Source organism: Esox lucius, chromosome 14 (genome assembly GCF_011004845.1).
Source record: "Esox lucius isolate fEsoLuc1 chromosome 14, fEsoLuc1.pri, whole genome shotgun sequence".
Taxonomy (NCBI): Eukaryota; Metazoa; Chordata; class Actinopteri; order Esociformes; family Esocidae; genus Esox; species Esox lucius.
Genome location: NC_047582.1, coordinates 16,680,759 through 16,702,972, shown reverse-complemented (window position 1 = coordinate 16,702,972; position 22,214 = coordinate 16,680,759). Strand labels below are relative to the sequence as shown.

At 40.3% G+C, this 22,214-nt stretch overlaps 1 protein-coding gene across 2 annotated transcripts in view; it reads right to left on the bottom strand.

Moving 5' to 3' along the window:
* The window catches only part of eng (endoglin), a 60,021-nt gene that overhangs the window by 6,889 nt on the left and 30,918 nt on the right, over positions 1-22,214 (bottom strand). For both annotated transcript variants that reach the window (XM_010877995.5, XM_010877996.5), the window contains exons 5-11: positions 15,953-16,121; positions 15,657-15,840; positions 14,858-14,963; positions 14,536-14,734; positions 14,081-14,226; positions 12,072-12,302; positions 11,876-11,942 (exon numbers count right to left, since the gene is read on the bottom strand). In XM_010877995.5, the coding sequence (XP_010876297.2) occupies positions 11,876-11,942; positions 12,072-12,302; positions 14,081-14,226; positions 14,536-14,734; positions 14,858-14,963; positions 15,657-15,840; positions 15,953-16,121 (1,102 nt within the window). The remainder of the gene's footprint in view (positions 1-11,875; positions 11,943-12,071; positions 12,303-14,080; positions 14,227-14,535; positions 14,735-14,857; positions 14,964-15,656; positions 15,841-15,952; positions 16,122-22,214) is intronic.

The following is a 22,214-nucleotide window of genomic DNA, read 5'->3' as shown; positions in this document are numbered from 1 at the left end:
ATAAAACAACAACTGGTCAAAACAACCAGAAAAATGTGTATTGTTTTCAGACCTCAAACAATGCTTAGAAAACAAATTCATATTCATTTTTCTTAGGAAGAGTTCTAAAATATTGCTGTGGGTGACTTTATGCCACTCATGGCACAGATTTCAAGTAGCTCTGATTTGTTTGATGGCTTGTGACCATCCATCATCCATCTATGGGGTTCAGGTCTGGAGATTGGGCTGGCCATGACAGGGTCTTGATCTGGTGGTCCTCCATCCACACCTTGATTGACCTGGCTGTGTGGCATGGAGCATTGTCCTGCTGGAAAAAACAATTCTCAGAGTTGGGGAACATTGTCAGAGCAGAAGGAAGCAGGTGTTCTTCCAGGAAAACCTTGTACTTGGCTTGTTTCATGTGTCCTTCACAAAGACAAATCTGCCCGATTCCAGCCTTGCTGAAGCATTCCCAGATCATCACTGATCTTCCACCAAATTTAACAGTGGGTGCGAGACACTGTGGCTTGTAGGGCTCTCCAGGTCTCCGTTTCACCATTAGACAACAGGTGGCAAAACTACAGTCCAATCCTTATGGTCTTTTGCAAACTTCAGCCTGGCTCTTTTTTGCTTCTCAGTGATGAAGGGCTTTTTTCTAGCTTTGCCCGACTTCAGCCCTGACCCAAGGAACCTGTTTTGAACCGTCCTCGCCATTGCACTTCACCCCAACTGCTGTGTGCCATTATTTTTGTAGGTCACTTGATGTCATCCTACGGTTGTTAAGTGACATTCAAATGAGTTGGTGGTCATCTTGGTCAGTGGACAGTCGTTTTCGCCCTCTGCTAGTCTGTAGCTTTGTTGTCCCCAATGTCTGTTGCTTGACCGTCGTTGAAATTTCTGTTGCTTGGCCGTCTTTGACATTATAAGGATGGAAGCAACCTAACACTCACTGTATCCCTCTGCCAGTAAAGCCAGAATCGACCTCTCCTTTTCCACACTCAGAGCTTTTCTTTTTAACTCTTTCGTCATGCTGAATAGTAATTTTTTTATTCAAATTACCTTTGAGATACTACTTGCAAGAGGATAGTGATGACCACAGCAGTGGTTTTTATACCTTTCCTCGTTAAATTAGATTTGGTTCAGGTAATCACCTAATCAGTACCTCATTAAGTGAAATGAGGTGTTTGTGTTGGAATTTAACAGACAATGGAATCAAATGGCAACCATACATGTAGAGACGCTGATTTAAGAAAAGTTTGGAGTGGTCTCCAGAGCTATATATGTATGTATGTATGTATGTATGTGTGTCTGTGTGTGTGTGTGTGTACATACACACACACACACACACCGATCAGCCATAACATTATGACCACCTGCCTAATATTGTGTAGGTCCCCCTTTTGCCACCAAAACAGTCCTGACCCGTCAAGGCATGGACTCCACTAGACCTCTGATTGTGTGCTGTGGAATCTGGCATCAAGACGTTAGCAGCTGATTCTTTAAGTCCTGTAAGTTGCGAGGTGGGGCCTCCATGGATAAGACTTGTTTGTCCAGCACATCCTACAGATGCTCGATTGGATTGAGATCTGGGGAACTCGTTGTTGTGTTCCTCTAACCATTCCTGAACCAGTTTTGCTTTGTGGCAGGGCGCATTATCCTGCTGAAAGAGGACAATGCCATCAGGGAAAACTGTTGCAATGAAAGGGTGCACATGGTCTATAACAATGCTTAGGTAGGTGGTACATGTCAACGTAACATCCACATGAATGGCAGGACCCAAGGTTTCCCAGCAGAACATTGGCCAAAACATCACACTGCCTCCACTGGCTTGCGTCCTTCCCATAGTGCATCGTGGTGCCATGTGTTCTCCAGGTAAATGACGCACAGGCACCCGGCCATCCACGTGATGTAAAAGGAAACGTGATTAATCAGACCAGGCCACCTTCTTCCACTGCTCCATGGTCCAGTTCTAATGCTCATGTGCTCATTGTAGGCGCTTTCGGCAGTGGACAGGGGTCAGCATGGGCACCCTGACTGGTCTGTGGCTACGCAGACCCATACACAACAAACTGTGATGCACTGTGTGTTCTGACACCTTTCTATAATTACCAGCATTAACCTTTTCTGCAATTTGAGCTACAGTAGCTTGTCTGTTGGCTTGGATCACACAGGCCAACCTTCGCTCCCCACGTGCATCAATGAGCCCATGACCCTGTTGCCGGTTAAATGCTTTTCCTTCCTTGGACCACTTTGATTGATACTGACCACTGCAGACTGGGAACACCCTACAAGGGCTGTAGTTTTGGAGATGCTCTGACCCAGTCATCTTGCCATCACAATGTGGCCCTTGTCAAAGTCACTCAGATCCTTACACTTGCCCATCAACCTTGAGGACAGAATGTTCACTTGCTGCCTAATATATCCCACCCACTGACATGTGCCATGATATCACTTCATCTGTCAGTGATCATAATGTTATGGTTTATCGCTGTATATATATATCAGAACACAATAAATATGTAGTGTTTATACTGTAATGCTGTGACATACGAAAACCTCTAAAAGCAACAACAGTTGAAGGCCACACAAGCTCACAGAAAGGGACGGCCAAGTAATGACACGTAACAGTGATTTAAACATGCCTGTTCTCAGTTGCAACACTCTGGAAGCAACATCAGCACAAGGAAACTTCTTCGGGAGCTTCATATAGTCGCATACAAGCCTAAGATACCCATGTGCAATACCTAAGTGTCGGCTTGAGTGCTGCAAAGTTCGACGCATTTGGACTCTGGAGCAGTGGCAATGCATTCTCTGGAGTGCTGAAACACACTTCTCCATCTGGCAATTTAACGGTTGATCTGGTTTGGCAGATGCCAGGATAATGCTACCTGCTCAAATGCATAGTGCCAACTGTAAAGTTTGGGGAAGGAGGAAAAATTATGTGGTGCTCTTTTTCATGGTTTTGACTAAGCCTCTTAGTTCGAGTGAAGGGAAATCTTGAAACTAAAGCATACAATGACATTTTCCATTAATCTGTGCTTATACTTTGTGGCAACAGTTTGGGGAAGGCACTTTCATGTTTCAGCATGGCAATGCCCTTGTGCACAAAGAAAGGTCCATACAGAAATGGTTTGTTTCAATTAGTGTGGAAGAACTTGACTGGCCTGCACAGAGCCCTGACCTCAACCCCATCAAATACCTTTGAAATAGATGGAACGTCGACTGGGAGCCAGGCCTAATCGCCCAACATCAGTACCCAACCTCACTAATGCTTTTGTGTCTGAATGGAAGCCAATCCCTGGAGCAGTGTTCCAAAATATATTAGAATTAGTTAAATTGATGAACCTCCCTCATTTTGGTGTGATAAGGGCTAGCCTGTGTCCACTTTTCCCACAGAATACTCAAATGGAGTCAATCTTGTCACTTTTGCTGGGAGAGGTAATTCATCCCCTCACCCTTTTAAAATCAGATAATCAGTGCTTGGCTGTTACAATATGAATGTTTGTGTGCGATCCGAATGAATCTAATGTGGAGGCTAGGCTACATCCTTCTACAAAATTGAATTAATTAGACTGTAAGTGATTATAGTAATATTTAAAAAAGGATATTATCTACCATCAACATTGGAGGCCCTGTCTTAGTGCAATGCAGATGTCTGTTTTACGTTGTATTGCATTTGTTTTCCAGACTGGGCAGCTGAACAAACAGGGAAAGGAAGCAGAAGCTGCGTCGCAGGTGGCAAGGAGGACACAACAGACGGCAGCAGGACAGCACTATAAAAGTAAGAATCCCAAGAGCCCTCTAAGGGACAGCTACCAAACAGGAAGGACGGGGGGAGTCAAATCCTGGCCAATCAAAACAGGTGAGGCCTCCAGCAGCAACAGCTTTCTCCCAACAGAATCAGAACATTCCTCAGCTGTCAAAAAACTGAAGAATCCTGAAGCAAAATTAACCACGACTGCAGACGACCAATCCCAAGAGCCTAGTTGGCAGGCTCCAGTTGTTTGGTGTGTGCACTGTGTCACTTGGCAGGCGTGGATAAAAAGGAGCTCTGAGTTCAGTGAGGAGTTACAGTTTAATGGGAGGAAACATTGTTGCCTCGCCACTGATTCCTGTTGAGCCTTCACAGCAAGTCCCTGAATCACTCCACACACTCACATTGGGTTTCCATGACATCGTAACCAGAATAGGTTTGAGCAGTGAGACCCTGCCTTCATCAAATCCAGCACTGATTGTCCAACCTGTATCCTCTTCTACAACATGAAGAAAATGCAGGAAAACATTTATTTTGGCCAAAACCAAGCCGTACTTGTGCCAAGTCACAACATGAACCAGAGGTTAGTCCTGTTTTCTTTTTTTGTTTTACAAAAACAAAAATCACTGGCGGACGGTTGAGGAATGCAAGGTTTGTTCCTGACTCATCTGCCCGGAGATTGTCTTCCCTTTGAAGAACGACACCTTCCCGTCTTTGTGTTCTGACAATAGCTCCAGACCTGAGACCAGTGTTTGGATGGACGGCCGCACGGCCAGACCTCGGATACAATGGATTCCCCTGAGGGTCATTACGGGCTGATTGTGGCCACAAGGTCAAGTTGCAGGCCTTCCTAAGGAGGAGGCCCCACCCCACCCCACCCCCTATTGCCTCCATGACCTCTCTGTATATCCACACTTCATCATCCGCATACAACGGGCCCCACATTCAAGTGGAGCTAAATGGTAGGCGGTACAACAAGGTGAAAGACAGACCAGCAAGGCGCTGCTGGGGCAGGAATGAGATGCATGATGGAATGTTCTGATAGGGGAATTGTTGAGGGGTGAAGAGGACAATGTGATGACTTTCCTATTGTTGAAATGATAGCATTGTTAGTACTGATATAAAGTAACTATCTAGTAAAATTAAATAGAAAATTCGATTGCACAGCACAGGGGAAGTAAGGGGTCTTATCAATGACAGAGAAGATAGTGTTTAAAAATATAAACATCCATTCATGAATGTTGCCTTTTTGGTGCCAGAAATTAGGTCATGATATGTACTGTTGGCTGCTGCCAAAGCTAATAAAAAGTAACTGGATTGCAAGAAGGACTTACTACTCTACAACAGAGCTGTAAGGATTTCCACAAATAAGCCTTTTGCATCTCAATATTATTTAGGTACTAATGTGCACCAATTTTAAAAGTTTGTTGCATTAACTGAGGTGTCCTAAACAAAGATCTGTGAGGGAATGGTATCCAGAGGGCTCAAGGACCCAGAGGGAATCCAGCCTGTGGGGTGAGTAGAATAGAGAAAATATTATGGTCACTTATGGTCATGTATGTGTTTACAAAAAACATAGTCAGATTAGAGATATTCAATGATCACAAAGGTTATATTCTCCTGCACTAAATCCCTACATGTTTCCTCAATACATTTTAAGTGGTAAACTATATAGTCCCTCTTGATTAGATTAGAGGGGTGAATGTAGAACATGAGGATATGCTACATTTAAAACCTGAAGTGTTCAGTGCACAATGCCAAATTGATAACTTTAAGCATGACACCATTGGTCTGGTAGATACCCTTCAGGGAGGGCAGATGTGTGCTAGAAAAGTAGAGACAGATTGAGGTATCTTCCAGAAATTGTATTTACTTTGCAAGTAACGTGATGTTCTTTACACTCACACTGTGATTGGCAGTCGCACTCAGCTCAACTTCCCCTGAAGACTGATTTGTTTCAAGATTAGAAGGGGTGCGTGTAACAGCTTACTCTGTAGCTAGCTTGAAATTACATGGATGGAGCCATCCGAGAATTGACTTTGAGTCGTTCAAACTAGTACATTTTCAAGGTTGGTGGTCACGTGTTGCAAAGCAGATGGTCACTGGCTGGAACCCAGTATAAGGCAGCTGGACAATGAAGCAAGATAAGCAATAGCAACACAATGAAGTTGGGTTCACCTCTATGAATCAGGTACAAACTGAAAAAATTCAGCTCATGCAGCTTTCGAGCACAACAATTATTAATGTTTTGATTTCTAATTATTTCTGTGATTTAGGATGGTTTCTGGTGTAGCAAGTGGCATCACAATGAAGATCTTAACATAGTCCAAAACATTGACACACATTTTGGCTTTCAGACTTCTAAGCAAAACTCAAGCTACCAACACATTTAAATGAATAGAGGATGTATACCGGAGCTGAGCTGGTTGGAAAATGTGAAGATGTTCTTTTTTCTCACAAAATCTGTTAACCCAATCAAATTCATTGCTTGGGAGGGGCTTATACAGGTGCTCACTAGAAAAAAGCCTTCAGCGCAGCATTAGCTAGCAAAGTGAAGATGGCAGCAAAACTGCCAAAAATCTAAATCTGGCGAAACCTTTTCCTAGATAAATCGTCGTTATTGTGACTGGACTACACACTTACTTTAGAAGATATAGGACCGGTAACGCTGAATGATGCATTTTCTAAAGCGGTATGTGGCTCCTGTCTCAATCTTCAGCTATAATATAAAACAAGTGTGGATGAAGTAGAAAGAATTAGTGGTTTTGTGAGTTAAAAAGGCAAAATCTAAACTCCAAACGAAGAGGTGGCATGGCAGCCTCAACACCCAGATGTTCCAAAACATTTTCACCAAACAAATGTTCTTGTCCACAGTCTCATTTCGCCCTGCGTATGCTGCTGTTTCCTTTTTGCAATCAGAAAACGAACCTGATCCTCAATTATTGAAATCAGAGAAGAAATCACTAGAATCACTGACTTGTCAATTTTCTATTACAAAAGATCACAGACTGACAGTCTGCCTTCCTACAGGTTTTACCATAGCCTGTAGGAAGGCACGCCAAAACATCTCTTATCAAAACAAGATTCAAGCAGAGAAGTAATGGCTATATTGACTCAATGTTAGAAACAGAGCACAGTTCTTCCAAAACAGAATAAATGTTTCTTCCATCTTTGCTTCTTTTCTGATATGTTGCAAGGTAGGTAGGAGCTAAAAACTGTAGATAGGTACTAAAAACTTGCAGGACGTGTGTTCTATCCAGGTAGAAGACATAGTGAAACCACACTAAACCCACCTTGACCTTAAACAAGATGTTTCTAGATGTTTCTTAAACGTTTCTAGATCTCCACGGAGGCCAGTCGAGATTCGAGGTGTGGCTTCATGAGACTAATTGTGTATATACAAACCAACTGCTTAATTATAAAGCCCTAACTTAATTACAACAAGTCTAGTACTCATGACTAGTATGCTAGTTATTTTGTCGCTTTGAATAAGTCCTTTGTGAAGCTTTAGTTAATGTATAAGTGATGAATTTAAGTACCTTACATTAATGCGGTACTACCTTTAAAAGGTAATTTGTTGCGTTACAACCTTACTTAAAAAGGGAACTTGTTATATGTAATATCGACAAACTGCGACGCAATATCTCCCGACTATAAATAAATAATTTTATTGAATAATTTCCGCATAAGTAAATTACAAAACAAATTTAAGTGAACACAGTAATAGGTGATCTGAAATACAAGAACAGCTGGCTAGCAGTTTATACAAAAACTAGGCAGTCAGAGAGATGTAAACCATACAATCACATTCTGTAATTGTAGTATCCTTTTGTTTAAATTTCTGTCAAAGGCATAAGTGGAGAAAACATATTTGTATTATCTGATAGTTATGTTGTTTGCTTTTCAGAGAAAAATGGGGCCCTCTTCTGAACCAGATCTTCTTGTGTCTGCATATAACGTCTGTAACATACTCTACTATACTATACATTTTGCATGTAACCCCTACCAAGTAGTACGAAGTGAAAGGGTAAACGCTGCCCTTTCAAGTAATTAAAATACTTATTTCAAGGCTATTGTACCTGCCATCTTGCTAGCTCTTTAGCTACAGCCACCAGGCAGCTACCCCGCACAACGATTGAGGTAGGGTTTTTCATTGAAAAAGGAAATACTATTAAATGAACCAAAGGTAACAATTAGCTTATTTGAAAACGAACAAATGAACTGATTACTTAAATGGGAATATCAATCATGTTAAGGTATTTGTTACTGCAAAATACTTGCAAAATACTATTACTTGCTCTTCAGTAAAATGTTAGCCCCAACACTGATTTGAACTGAACTCTTGCTTTAGTATGCTGAAACTTTTTCAATATAAAAATTACGTTTGCTGAAATACTGTAGTTTGCTGGTGGACTGGTTATAGTCTTTTTGCCCACGTTATAGTGACTTATGAAAGAAAAGAGACGAAAATACTTAACAACACGAACTTGTTTTTACAAGGGCTGTCAAAGTTAAGCTTGTGTGATTAGTTAAAACGATGTAATGCCGTAAACAATTTTGTAGCTGTAAACGCATTTTTTATTTTTGAGCTTCAGAGCCATCCATAGTTAGAAGCTGACTTTAGCGGCAGCTATCCAAGCGTGCCGCACAAGCCCTGAAAGGTGAAGCCAAAACGTCTCGATCGCCCCCTGGTGAGTGGTCCCAGTATAGGTCATAAACCCCGCCCTCCCCATGTTATTCAATGGGACACGAGACCAACTAAACAATAAAATTACCCTTCAAATATCTTTTTTCCGAAGCTGGTTTCTGTCATTTACTGTAGTTTGTATCACGCTAATGTAAATTGAAGAGTTTGTTTTTAAAATAACTTGGTTTTTAGTTAGTTATTTAATGCTCTAAATACGGTGGTGTGACGTCGTGATTGCTATTTAATTAGTAAATAAATGTAATGGGTTAGCTAAAAGACAACAAGCCTCGTTAATAGCCATGTTAATAGCTAGCAGGTGATCGTTAGCTAGAAGTTACCAATTATTTTTGTATTAGGCCTATTCTAAATTAATGTTTAAACATTATGTAAGTTAGGCTATAACATATCGTCTAGGTTTAACAAGCAAAGGTTGTACTGTACTTGGACTTGCGGTTGATTACGGTATGCGCATTCTGCGAGGGAGAGTGAGGGCGGGGCACAGGGGAGGGGCTGTTGATTTCGCGGCTTTACGGCTTTACTTCCTGCTCGCTACTGCGCATAACTACTGTGCAGAACTGGTCCCAAGATCGCTATCTGCGCAGGCGCAAGTCCAAGATGTCAGCGCCGTATCGGGACACTGGTGACTTCAGTTTTCACCAATGGAAAAGAGCGAAAGGGCGTCGTCCATTTTTTTTAGAGAATAGGCTCTGTGCACCAGCGTAGTAACGAACTTCCGCTTTTGTCATCTGGCTAAAGCGGAACTTTGTCCATACGCTTGTGTACAGAGCCTATATCACACACTTATTGTTTACTGGTAACTTTATTGGCGGTTGACTTGACCTGAGCACTTCACACAATGTGTAGGCATTTCATGAATCATGTTTACTCTGGTTTACTATAACAACAACAGCCTAGAACGTATTAGTAGGCTACACATCCATTAGTATAACGGATGTGAGGAAATTGGAATATCTCTCCTTGCATCCCGCACCCCAGTCTCACTACAAAAAACCCATGAAACGAGAATGCTAGGCGGGTCTCCCCTAACTCTGTTGCATGAATCCACCTGCTAACACTTTGCTTGTAGCATGGTAAGTTGTCATTATTTAATGTTTTTGCTAATCTATGCTAAGCATTAATGTTTTCACCAAAGCATATTCTAATAGTGGAATTATCAAACAACATCTATGCTCTGCATGAGTTACTGATCCCCTGATTATTGTTTGTAGATAACATCTCCAGCCACCATGACTACCTTATGCCATTGCCTGTTGAAGTAGCCTGCCTTATGCATTTGGTGGAATTTGGGAATTATTAATAGAGACACAAGTATTTGGTTGTAGCTAACCATCTTTCAGGAAAGCTAATGTTTCCCCCAACTGAACCCCATTCTAACCACATTTCAGCCTAAACATCAAAGGACAAAACCTTGCTAAGCTAATGTGTGATTCAGTTGATATAACGCCTGCACTGCCTGCAGCTCTATATGTTTTAAACAGGAGCCTAATGTAACAATTATTGTCCTTGGTGCGTTAATCAAGAGTACAGTATGAGATGGTAGAACTATGGGATCATAGACCAGCAACATTCTATTTAGATTGACATGGGCTACATTTAGATACGGACAGTTATTATTGTAAGTAATGGACATACATTGTATGTATATTGATCTAAACTAAGGGCTGTGACAACTGGTATTTATTTAATTCCAAATCAAGCACTGTCCATAGTTTCCAATAAAACACAGTATGTCTTTAACATACTGTGCTGCTTTTTAAACAGAAAAGTGTGTATTAAGGAAAAAATCTGAACACATACAAAAATTATGATTAACTGCGATTAACTACAGAGGATAATGCGATTAATCGAGATTCATTATTTTAATCATTTGACAGCACTAATTTTTACATTCATTTGAAAGTTCCTTTCAATTCCTGTTGCACACAACAAACCCCCAATACACATGTTACAAGGGGATTTCTTGCTATTTAAGATGAAGTCATCAACCCTGTTAGTCAATCTTGTTCCTTTTATTTGGCACTTACACAACGAGCCAAAACATTATGACCACTCGCAGGTGAAGTGAATCTCCAAACACAGACACATGTCAAGATAGATTAGATGGTAAGTGAACAATCAGTTCTCGTAGTCAACTCGTTGGATACAGGAGAAATGGGCAGGAGTAAAAACTTGAACGACTTTAACAAGAGTCAAATTGTTATGGTCAGACGACTGGGTCACAGCATCTATCAAACAGAAAGGCTTGTGGGGTGCTCCCGGTCAGCAGTGGTGAGTACCTACCAACAGTGGACCGAGGAGGGACGAACCACAAACTGGTTATAGGGTGTTGGGCGCCCAAGGCTCATCAATGTGCGAGGGCAACAAAGGCTATCCCGTCTGGTCCAAACCTACAGAAGGTCTACTGTGGCACAAGTTACAGAAAATCTTAATGATAATTACGGGAGGAATGTGTCACAACACACAGTGCAAGGCACCCTGCTGGGGTATGGGGCTGCGTAGCTGCAGGCCGGTCAGAGTACCCATGATGACCCCTGTCCACTGTCAGGAGCACCTACAATGAGCATTCAAGCATTGGAACTGGACCTTGGACCATGGAAGAAGGTTGGCTGGTCCAGTGAGGCCCATTTTCTTTGACATCATGTGGACCACCGTGTATGTATTTGCCCTTTACCTGAAGAAGTGATGGCACCAGGATGCACACATTGTTCGAGAATGGTTTCAGGAACTTAATGAAGAGTTCAAGGTGTTTCCCTGGTATCCAAACTCCCCAGATCTCAATCCAATTGAGAATATGTGGGATGTACTGGACCAACTAGTCCAAACCACACGACTTAAAGGATCTGCTGCAAATGTCTTGGTGCCAGATACCACAGGACACCTTCAGGGGTCTTGCAGAGTCCATTCCTTGGCAGGTCGACTCTGTTTTGGTGGTACGCGAAGGACCAACCAAAAGGCAGGTGGTCATAATGTTTTGTCTCACCAGTGTACATAACTATACAATATTTTTGTTTATTAATCTTAAGATGAGAACATTTTATTTATTTAAGGGGACATATGAATGATTTTTACTGCACTACTGGCATAACTAGAAGCATAAATGTTTTCATTTATTTTCCCACAAACTTTTTTGAGTGTCAATTTTAACATTCCTGCCGGTCCGTCTATCAGTTTGCATTGACTAGAAGTTTCCTCGTACTATTTTATACACTTGCAGTACTATTCCCTCAACCTAAACCACCCTGGACTAGCAAACACTATTTTGGTCTTGTTCGGTAAGAGAAGACGAGGAGGGGACAAGTTATTTTTTAAATTCTTGTAAACAATGGTCAAGATTCTACAGAGCGCTGATTTATGTTTAAAATGCTTTATATGACAGTATAAACATTTTGTTAAATCTAAATTATTTTCACTACAAAAGTGGAAACTGAACTCACTTGGTGGTGGGATGTATTTCTGGATAACCTCCATGTTCCTCTTCACTCTTCCTCCATCTCCACATTTCTACAAGTAAATATTAATAGTTAAACAAAATAATTAAACCAAACAAAACTGATCATGTTTAAACATATTCCACATATTCTGTCATGAGCCAACATATTCTGTCGTTCTCCCATTTGCCCAACTACATACCTCGTTGAAGCAGAATTTGACGGAGCACTCTAGGTCCCAGCTTGTGGAGGCCAAGTCTTGGAGCAGCTCTAGGGAGAAGCTAATCCTGGTAGTGTTGGGGCAGACGGTGGAGGAGCATACCTCTGGCCTAAAGGGCATGTCCCTTACCACTGGGCATGAACCCTTGGAGCGCACAGAGCAGTTTATCACCTTAATGGTCAGCACAATTTCCCCAAATATCTGGGCTGAGATCTGGAAGAGAGGTGAGTGATTTAGACCGGGATAGGAATATTGACATGTTAGAAATGTTTGCATATAGTACAGTATGTGTTGTTGATGATAATTTATTCCATGCACCTACAGCCTATTCTCCCTCTCTGTTGATATACTGTACATAAATAGTACAAAACAATCAAAATAGATCTGGAAAAATTCCTCTCCTGGAAGTACCTCTCCAACACCAATATAACTGCAGATTGCCACACTATTGAAGAGACATTTGCTTTGTGTGCTATTACAGTAGGTTAAAGAGTGAGAGTTTGGGCATGGCTGTGGAACTGGGAGCAGATTACAGAAAGCAAGAAGATAATGGAGTGAAATACATTGACAAATAAGAACAAACAGTAGGTGTCCTGTCTGAATGACTACAGAAATACTGATATACTACCTGAGGCACTCACCTCTATCACCATGATAACCTTATTCGAAAATGTATAAAATAAACTCCACAACAGCTCACATATGATGACAAAGCAAAAACTGTTTTTGCACAACAACTGAAATATCATATTTACAAAACTGTTCAGAACCTTTACTACTACAGTACTCTCAAAATTGAGCTCAGATGTATCCTATATCCATTGATCATTCCACTGAGATATTTCTACAAATTTGTTTGAGTCCAATTGTCTATATAATCTCCCACAGTTGAAAGCACATGTCAGAGAAAAAAACCAAGCAATTAAGTTGAAGGAATTGTCCATAGAGCTCCAAGACAGGATTTTGTCAAAACAGATCTGGGGAAGGGTCTGAGAACATTTCTACAGCATTGAAAGTCCCCAAGAATTCAGTGGCCTCCATCAATCTTCAATGTAAAAATTTTAGAACCACCATCACTCTTCCTAGAATTGGCCACCAAGCCAAACAAAGCAATCTTTGTTTGGCTTGGTGAATGGCCTTGGTCAAGGCGGTGACCAAGAACTCATTGGTCACTCTGACAAAGCTGCAGAGTTCATATGTGGAGATGGGAGAACATTCCAGAAGGACAACAATCTCTGCAGCACTACCAATCAGGCCTTTATAGTAGAATGTCCAGGAGCAAGCCATTCATAACTAAAAGGGGCATGACAGCCGGCTTAGAGTTTGCCAAAGGGCACCTAAAAGAACGCTGTTTTCATTAGAGACCTCCCAACACGTTGAGTCCTTAAATGAATTAGAAGTCTATGGTTAACAGACGTTTTCTAGTTCCTTCCATAGAGTGTTTTAGACCTAGCACGCATTCCTTCTATAGAGTGTTTTAGATATGATATAATTAGTAGATTTGGATACAGTTTGTGATATTGTATCCAATGTATGTAACTACGTTTGGTATTGTAACTTTATTGTCATCCCAGAGTCTTGTTATCCGAGTCCTTGGTTTCACCAAACAGACTCCAAAGGCAAATACAAAGAATACAACTGAAACTACCCATTTATAGCTCTTACGTGTGAACAATCAACGCAAAAAGAAACACCTGATTAGTTAGAAATTAGACACGTTCCAACAATATATCTGTCATTCAACTCAAGATTGCAGAAGACACATCCCTGTTCAGTCTCATCACTGATGGCAATGAGTCCATGTACCAGGAATCCTGACCAAATAATCTTTGGCTCACAGCAACCAGCCATCAGTCCCCCAGAAACTAACTAACAAGACCATGCTCTCAACATCAAGTGAATTCCCAAATGTTAACTGAACTGCTGCACTATACTGGGCATGTGTGAATGTACATGGCAAATAAAGGTGATTCTGACAAAAGGGCTCCCACCTCTGCGTAGATCCTCTTATCACTCTGCACCTTGGTGTTCGGGTCCAGAGGGGAGCGGTAGTCTGGAGAGGTGTACAGCTGCATAAACAGGGGCATCTGAGGTGGGCTGGGGGGTGATGGGGGGGTCTCGGTTGGTGCATCTGTGACTGAGAAAGGAAGACACAAAAATCACCTAACAGTAACCATTCATTTTTACAAGATATCTTTAATCAGTTAAAACTGGTTTATTGATAAAAAATAAATAAAATAATACATTATATTAATAATGAATCTTAATGTTGGCCAACCTAGCTGCAGAGAGCTTTGAACCAATATTACAAACAACCATTCTTTGATGCTTGTAGAACCGGTCACTCTGCAACGGAATTTGTACTCCTTGTAACATTAACATAACTCCATGCTACCCTTACTGGCTAACATTTACTATGCTCTCTGTTACTCCAGCTGTGCCCTACCCGTAATATGGTCATTTTTCCCAAGGACCAGCATAACCATGGTTCTCTTGGTTCGGATCTCAGAGTAGCTGGTGATTGTGCTAGCCTTGAAATGGTCCAAGGCCGCCTTCTGTACAGCGGTCGCATCATCTGTGGTGATATTTAAAGTGGGAGGGAATTCATGCTTCATGCTGGTGGCAAGCAGGATCACGTTGTTCGACTACGAAAGAGAAATGTCAAATGAGAAACAGAGAGAGAGACAGACAGAAGCAAGTGAATGTCTTAGTGGTTGGTTTCAGACATTGATACTACATTTTAGTCAACAGTTTTATGCAGTTCTTACATATAAGCTGGTGTCCTGTAGGTCAAAGATGCGCCACATGGTGCCAGGCGGTCCTCTAAGAAGCAGACTGATCTTTCTCTTAGTGATGACTTGCACAAACACATGGCTGGAACAACATACCACAATGAACTCAAGAAGTACATTGGCAGTGACAATTTCATATTGCTCTGAATTCCAGCATGTTGGATTAGATGTGATGTAATGACATAACACTACCTCCACCACGTTTTACAGATGAGGTGGCATACAGAGGATCATGGGCCATTCCTTTTTTTCTTTAGGCCGTCCTCTAAGTTAATCTAAGTTCAATCTGTCCAGAAGTCTATTAAACATATTTTGGCAAACTAAAGATTCTTGGGGCTAACTAGTGGTTTGCATATTGTGGTATACACTCTGAAGTTCTGCTGGTGTGTCTCACCAACACCAAATTACTCCGTGGCCCACTTTACTAGGTTTCGGTTAAAAGTGACTATTGTTTTTTTATGGTCCAGGAGGCCCATAGCTACAAATAAGAATTTTGTAAATTAGGTCTGCTAACACCCCTTGATGAGGCACACCCTAAAATGTCGGACTATGTACAAATAATGTTCAAATGTCTCAATAGTTTATCCAATATGGCTGCAAATGTCCTCAAATTAAAGCTGACTATCTGCTTTTACTCAATGATCATTGTAACACTTGGAATACAAAAAAAAAGAATGCATCCCTGTCCAAATATTTAGGTTTTTCAGTGAATGTTAGGTTACAGAACTTTATGGACAGTGTTGCAGAGGTTTATTTTAGATGTTTTGGGCCTTACCGAATGCTGACATCTTCAGGGATGTTAACAATGTACAGTTCTTTTTGAGTGTGGCTGTTCGGAACTGTGGATGAGCAGGATTTGAGCATAGGTATGTTTGATTCTACTGCCAGATAATGGTTGAACAATTGCCATTCGTTTTCAGCAGTGCAGGTGTTGGAGCCAGTTGGAAGAAGTCTTGTTCCTGTAAATAATTAACATTAGTTATTAATTTGCTAAATCACCTGTAATTATTCTGTCGTGAGTAATTCAATGTTTGTTGGAGTGTAAATTTGAGGTATATCTGATTTTCACACCCTCTCTCTCAGTGGAAATTATTTTTCTTGGGTTCTGGATGGTTGTGAAAGACGTCACCCCACCAAATTCCTCGGTGGCCCACCTCTGTAGATCTTCGTTGGAAGTAGGTAAGTCTTTTTGATGGACAGCATTAGAACTATAAAATGTTATATGTGAGTCACTGGGTACCTGGAAAGGAATGTAATTATATTAGATATTGCATTTGTGGAATTATATGAATGCATGTTATGAGAACAACAGAAATATCTGTGTTTAGATTCTCTCTCTGTAGGTCACGCTTTGCCAACCTCAGGAATGTGAAATGTTTACAATGGCCAACTGGCAAGGGGGTTCTTGTGGAAATGTAATCTGTGCTAGGTAGACATGCCTTTCAATGTAGGGCTCCGGAAAAAATTAAGAGACCACTGCACCTTTTTCTTATCTTTCAAAAAAGTTGAAAGGGAAGGTTTTGATTGAGGAACAGAAGGGTTAAAATTAAGAGACAGTGGCAGTGGTCTCTTCATTTTTTCCGGAGCTGTATATACCAACTAGCAACCATTTTTACAGTGAGATTGATTGAACAAGTAACATGTAGTCAACTCCGCGGCGGTGCTTTTTAATAATAAAAGCATCTCTTTCTCCCTTTTACATTCTTTCTAAAGTAACCACTATACGTATTACAGTCTCTCAATTGCTTTGGCTCAGTTCTCGAATCACAATTTTTCAAAGTTCAAATCTCTGAACAGTTAGTTTCTTGTTCGCACCAGATTTACATGTCTTATTCATTTAAGCAAATTGCACACATTTTGGTATATGTGTGCCAAAGAGTAAGTACAATTGTCTATAATTTGCAAGTAACTACATCCACATGGCTTGCTGATTAAAACTGATCAGTTGATTCTCAGTGAAATTGGCATACTCTTCACAACTTCCTTCATCATGTGAACCAAGCAATTTGCTTGAATTAATAATACAGTTTTTCTCAATTGCATTTTTTTGAAACAGTCTTAACATTCTCTAAACTGTAAGAACCATCAACATAACTGTTTCAGGGGATCACAACTCTATGGCATGTCTGCAAAATGTAGTAACTCACCCAATAAATTTTATTCTTGCTTCAAAACCTAGTTATTGTGTCAGTAAATTGGCCAGTGCCACCAAAATGAAAAGGTTTTTTTCTCATCATGTGAGCCGCACTGGTCAAAATGTTTAGATGATTTTTCACCATAGCAGTCAACCCTAGAAATTTTTTATTTATACATTTCAGTTTTGTTCTACTTTTTTGTCTAGCTGAATGCTGGTGTGTATCACACTGAGATTTTTAGATACCAGTTTCAACAGTGGTGAAATTTACTAGGAAAGGTGAATACTGTACAATACTGTAGCGCACAGAAAAAGGATATGCATGTATGTATACAGTAAATTTAGCAATGTGTTACTTGTAAAACAGAAAATTCGCATTTGCAGGTAAATCTTTACATATGTCTTACATACAAAGTCATATACAGTATAGTGCGCTGAAAATACACCACAAAATGACATCCATGAAAACAAAAAAAATGACAACAATGACAAATTCTGCAGTAGTTCTGAAAAAATATGAATTGCACCTCCTCACAGTATGTAACACTACAAGTTCCCATCTTCTTGGTGGACATCCTGTTGCTATTGTTGACAAAGAGATTTTCATGAACATCACATCTGATGTTTTCCCTTGCGATGCACCGGGAGAAAAATCTCCTGCCGATTCCTATTTCATTACTATATCACCTGGCATGTAATTTGCAAATATTGCATATATCAAAAATATTTTATGTCATAGATATTTATGGAATATACATGTACGTCTGACAGATTTTGATTATTGAATGGATAATTTTGTTCTAAATTGTGAAGAGTATGACAATTTCACTGGAAAACAACAAATGAGATTTGATCAGCAAGCCATGTGCATCTAGGTATTGTGGCTACTGTAGACAATTGTACTTACTCTTTTGCACACGTGCCAAAACACTTGAATGAATGAATGAATGAATGAATGTAAAATCTGAATCTGGTGTGATCAAGAAACAAATTATTCAGAAATTTGAACTTAATGTTTTAAAAAAGATATGTATTATTCAAGAAATGAGGCAAAATGATTGAGAAAAACTGTAAAATTTGAATCTGGTGTGATCAAGAAACGAATTATTCAGAAATGTGAACTTAATGTTTTAAAAAATATATATATTATTCAAGAAATTAGCCAAAATGATTGAGAAAAACTGCAAATTGGAATCTGGTGTGAGCAAGAAATGAATTGTTCTGAAATTTTTACCATTTTCTTAAAATTAAGAGACCACTGCAAACTGAACTCTTCTGTTCCTCACACAAAACTTTCCTTTTCAACTTTTTTGGAAAGGAAAGAAAAAGGTGCAGTGGTCTCTTTATTTTCATTCGAAATTGAGCCAAAGCGATTGAGAAAAACTGTAAAACGTATTAGTTATGGTCTTGGTACAAATGTAACAAATACTGATAACACTCAAAATAACTGCATGCAAGAACATAAATATTGACCACAAGCCAGAAATGTTTATTTCTATCGATCCGTTTGTAAGATAAAAGTTGGCAGACGTGGTCACAGACATTAGTTTCGCTAACATCCCTGATGTTTCAGACACCAGACACAATTTTGGCTAAACCTGGGTGAATGCTGCATCTTATCACAGAGATGGAGCATGTTCAAAATAACACTGATTGTCCCGGTAGGTGTTGCATAATATGCGGGGATGACATATTTACTGTTGCCAAGTCACTGCAGCAACATCTGGATCAGCACCTTATTTAGAGCTACTTCAATGCTATTTCCCCAATGTGTCTAACAATAGTGACATTGAAGCATGTTTCCCTCCCGCTTCCTTCAATGCACACCCTCTGTCTTTCTCTCTGTCTGTCTGTCTGTTAATCATAGTCTCTCACACTCTTTCTCTCTCTATTTGTCTCTCTCTATTCTCTGAGCAGTGCTGGGCCATTTAAAAATCTATGTTTATTATGGTAAAGTGTCCACAAGCCTGGTTCCACAACCATGTTGGAGCCAACGTCTTTCCTTCACTTCCTGAGTGGGGCCAGGGAAATGAGACCATTTTAACTCTGTGCGTCAGAGTCAGCTGGAATCTTGCTTCATACGAGTATAAATATATACATCCAACTTAGTGCATACACAGCACACATTCCCTGTTTCCATGGCAGGCAAGTGGAATAATGGACTGTAGATGAAGCCATCAAGTAAGGGGTCTTCAGTATAGGGCAGTTAAATGCTGTTTCAGTGTAACCTAAGAGTAACCCCAAATCTATACTAATCTGATACAATTATAGATTTATTTTTATAAATATTTTATGTGCATATTTAAAAATGAACTCACTAGCCCAAGAGCCTGAAAATAGTCCCTTTATATACTACATATATACATAGCAGGTGGAAGGAGCAGATTTATATTTCCTTTAGGATATTTTCTCAGAAATAGCTTTATTTTTTCCCCATCCATGTCCTCAATATATGCCTGTTGAATTCCAGCTACTGTAGGACACAGATGGACATCTTGTTCTCAACTAGTGGCACTTGACTACATAGATCCGCTATGTTATTACTAATTATTTCTGATAATGGGTAGCATTGGGTGAAAACTGAGATGTGTGTGCACGGTGGCGTTTGTTCACGTGCGTGCATGTGTGTTATGGTCTGCCAGCTGCAGCCAGGCTCCATACACCCAGACAGAAGACTGTGTTGAAAGTAAACCTGTTTGATTCATTGGTCCTTCTCATGCGTGTATATTTGGTTTAGGGGGGATTGAAATAGAAAAACGGGAAACTGCAGGGACGAGGAAATCAAACACATCACAATGGAGGGAGAGGAGGGATCAGTGAATGAGAGAAGGAACCTTATTGACAGGAATTTGTCTCATGGGGGTCAGAGTTGGAGGCCGCACGACCAGGAGACGTATCACACGCCAGGAAATAGTCAGAGCAAGGAGCGGCTCTGTCTACTAGTGCTTCCACAAACTTCTCAGATTAGACTTCCTTCCCTTAGCCTGATCCAGAGGGAATGAGTAAGCCAGAGATTACAGACTCCTATAATTCTTTCTTTTCCATTTTCTTTTCTTGCCTTCACTTCTCATTTCCCCTCCAGTCATACTGCATCATTAACCCCACCAAGAACCCTGGTGTGACAGCCTAGTGCATCGCTCAGATGCTTAGCAGACACTTTGTAATGCGCTTAGGTGTGACATTGATCATTTTGTCTGTGTCACTGCTATCACTCTAACACCGGTCACGGGTATATATTTCAGCCAGAGCGAGCTATCTGGTGAGGTGTTTAGAACTGGCACCCAGCCAACTGAGATTAGGTTCGGGGTCAAACCAACTTTCTATCTGCCTGCCTTTAGCCTTTGGCTCTAAAGACTCATCATGAACTGTCTCCACAAGGACATCCAAAGAGAAGATGCCTGAAAGGGGTCATCAACTCTTATAATAGCCGACCTACAGACAGAGACCATTCATTATGATTATTAGTATTATGACATGGTGGAATAACCAAACTCATATTCGATGGGGAACTAATAAGTTCAAAAACTCACTGGTTCTAATGATGAACAATTTAGGTTGAGAACCTTGAACCTTGCCACTGTATCCACCGGGCAATTGTCTTCTGTGAATGTACGTAGTTGGTCCAGTCTATAGTAAATACTATAATAAACTCAAGAAGTATTGTCTCCCCTAATGAAATTGAGCAAAACTGAAGGCAAAAATTAAACAACAGAAATGATGAGACATATTTTGGCCTGAAACATAATGGGGAGCCAAGGGTGTAGGAGTGACTCTGATATTTCTAAAGTTCTCTTTGTCCCTGACAACATTAGAAATAGACACGCTCTGGTTAAAGAAAAAGGCGTTGGGATTATTTACCAATGAAGTGTGAATAGGATCCTAACCCTAACGACACAGTTTGGCTCAGAGGTAGATGGTTGAAAATACTGGGGGTGATAATTGTTTCCACAACGGTAACCTGCAATACTCATTATGTCTGGAAAGGCTGTAGCAAATAGATAGTTACCCCAAACGATGTTATCTACTCAATATGCTTTCTGTGCCGATGCATTGCAGGTGTTGATTGGACTCAAGCGTTCACTGAGAAAATTCCAGTTTGACTTAAAGAAAGTAGTGATTTCTGAACATGCAATAGTCCTAACTAGCATCTGCTAAATTATACCGTGTGTGACTTCTTTGCATGGAGGGACTTTTCAGCTGGAAAGGCATTTCAGATAGATGATAATGTAACCAGAGTGCATTTTTAAAATGACTAATACTACAATGATGTTGGTAATATCTGTTAGGCATGTTAGCCCAGCTTTAAGTTTTCCAATATGCTCCTATAGACCGCCTTGAATTACTACTTGTTACTATCTTACCCGTTGGTTTGTGGCCTCTCTCTCCCTCGCTCAGCCTACCTTTCTGGTCCAGGCTATTGTTATGACTGCCTCTCTCCTGAATGAAGTAAACACATACAATACAATCCTAAATTCAGCTGCTGTCCTTCTATCAGAGATCATATTCAATGACTCTGATTGATTTACCTGATGACTGATCCAACAGTCTATCTGGCATGGCCCTTATCAATAATTTACCTGTTGGTTTGTTGCCTCTTCCTTTCCTTGTCTGTTTGTCCATGTCTATCACTTTCCTGCCATGATCATACATAGCGTAAACCAAATTATTAAAATATTGAACACACTTTAGCTATATCAAATGATTAAAAACATAAACTGAAGAAAAAAATGACTAGCTTTTGTGTGTAGATTGTTACCAAGAACTGTAGCTACTTAACTCCATTCTTGACTGGTGGTACTGTAGCTAGCTACTTGCAGACCCTATGGTGCAGACTAAGACAGAGATTGTGCAAATCATTTTAGCAGGCATTCTTCCTTTCAAATAATTTGCTATCTAGCAAGCAAGCTACTGTAATGTTTGTTGGATTAAACTTAAACTAGCTAACTACGTCTTGACAATTTCTTTGCCAAAAGAAAGCTTATATTTTACCACGTTAATTTGTTCTATAGCTATTAAAATCTATTTAACGTTTATACACATTGTACTTACTGAGAAAACAAAATGTATAGCTACAGTAATCCACTTAGCCAGCCTACACACACTGCTCATTGTGAAAGAGTGAATTAGAATGTGGGATTCGGTCGCAACGGAGACGTGACAAGTTACAAAGCGTATACTTCAAAATGGAAGTATTACACA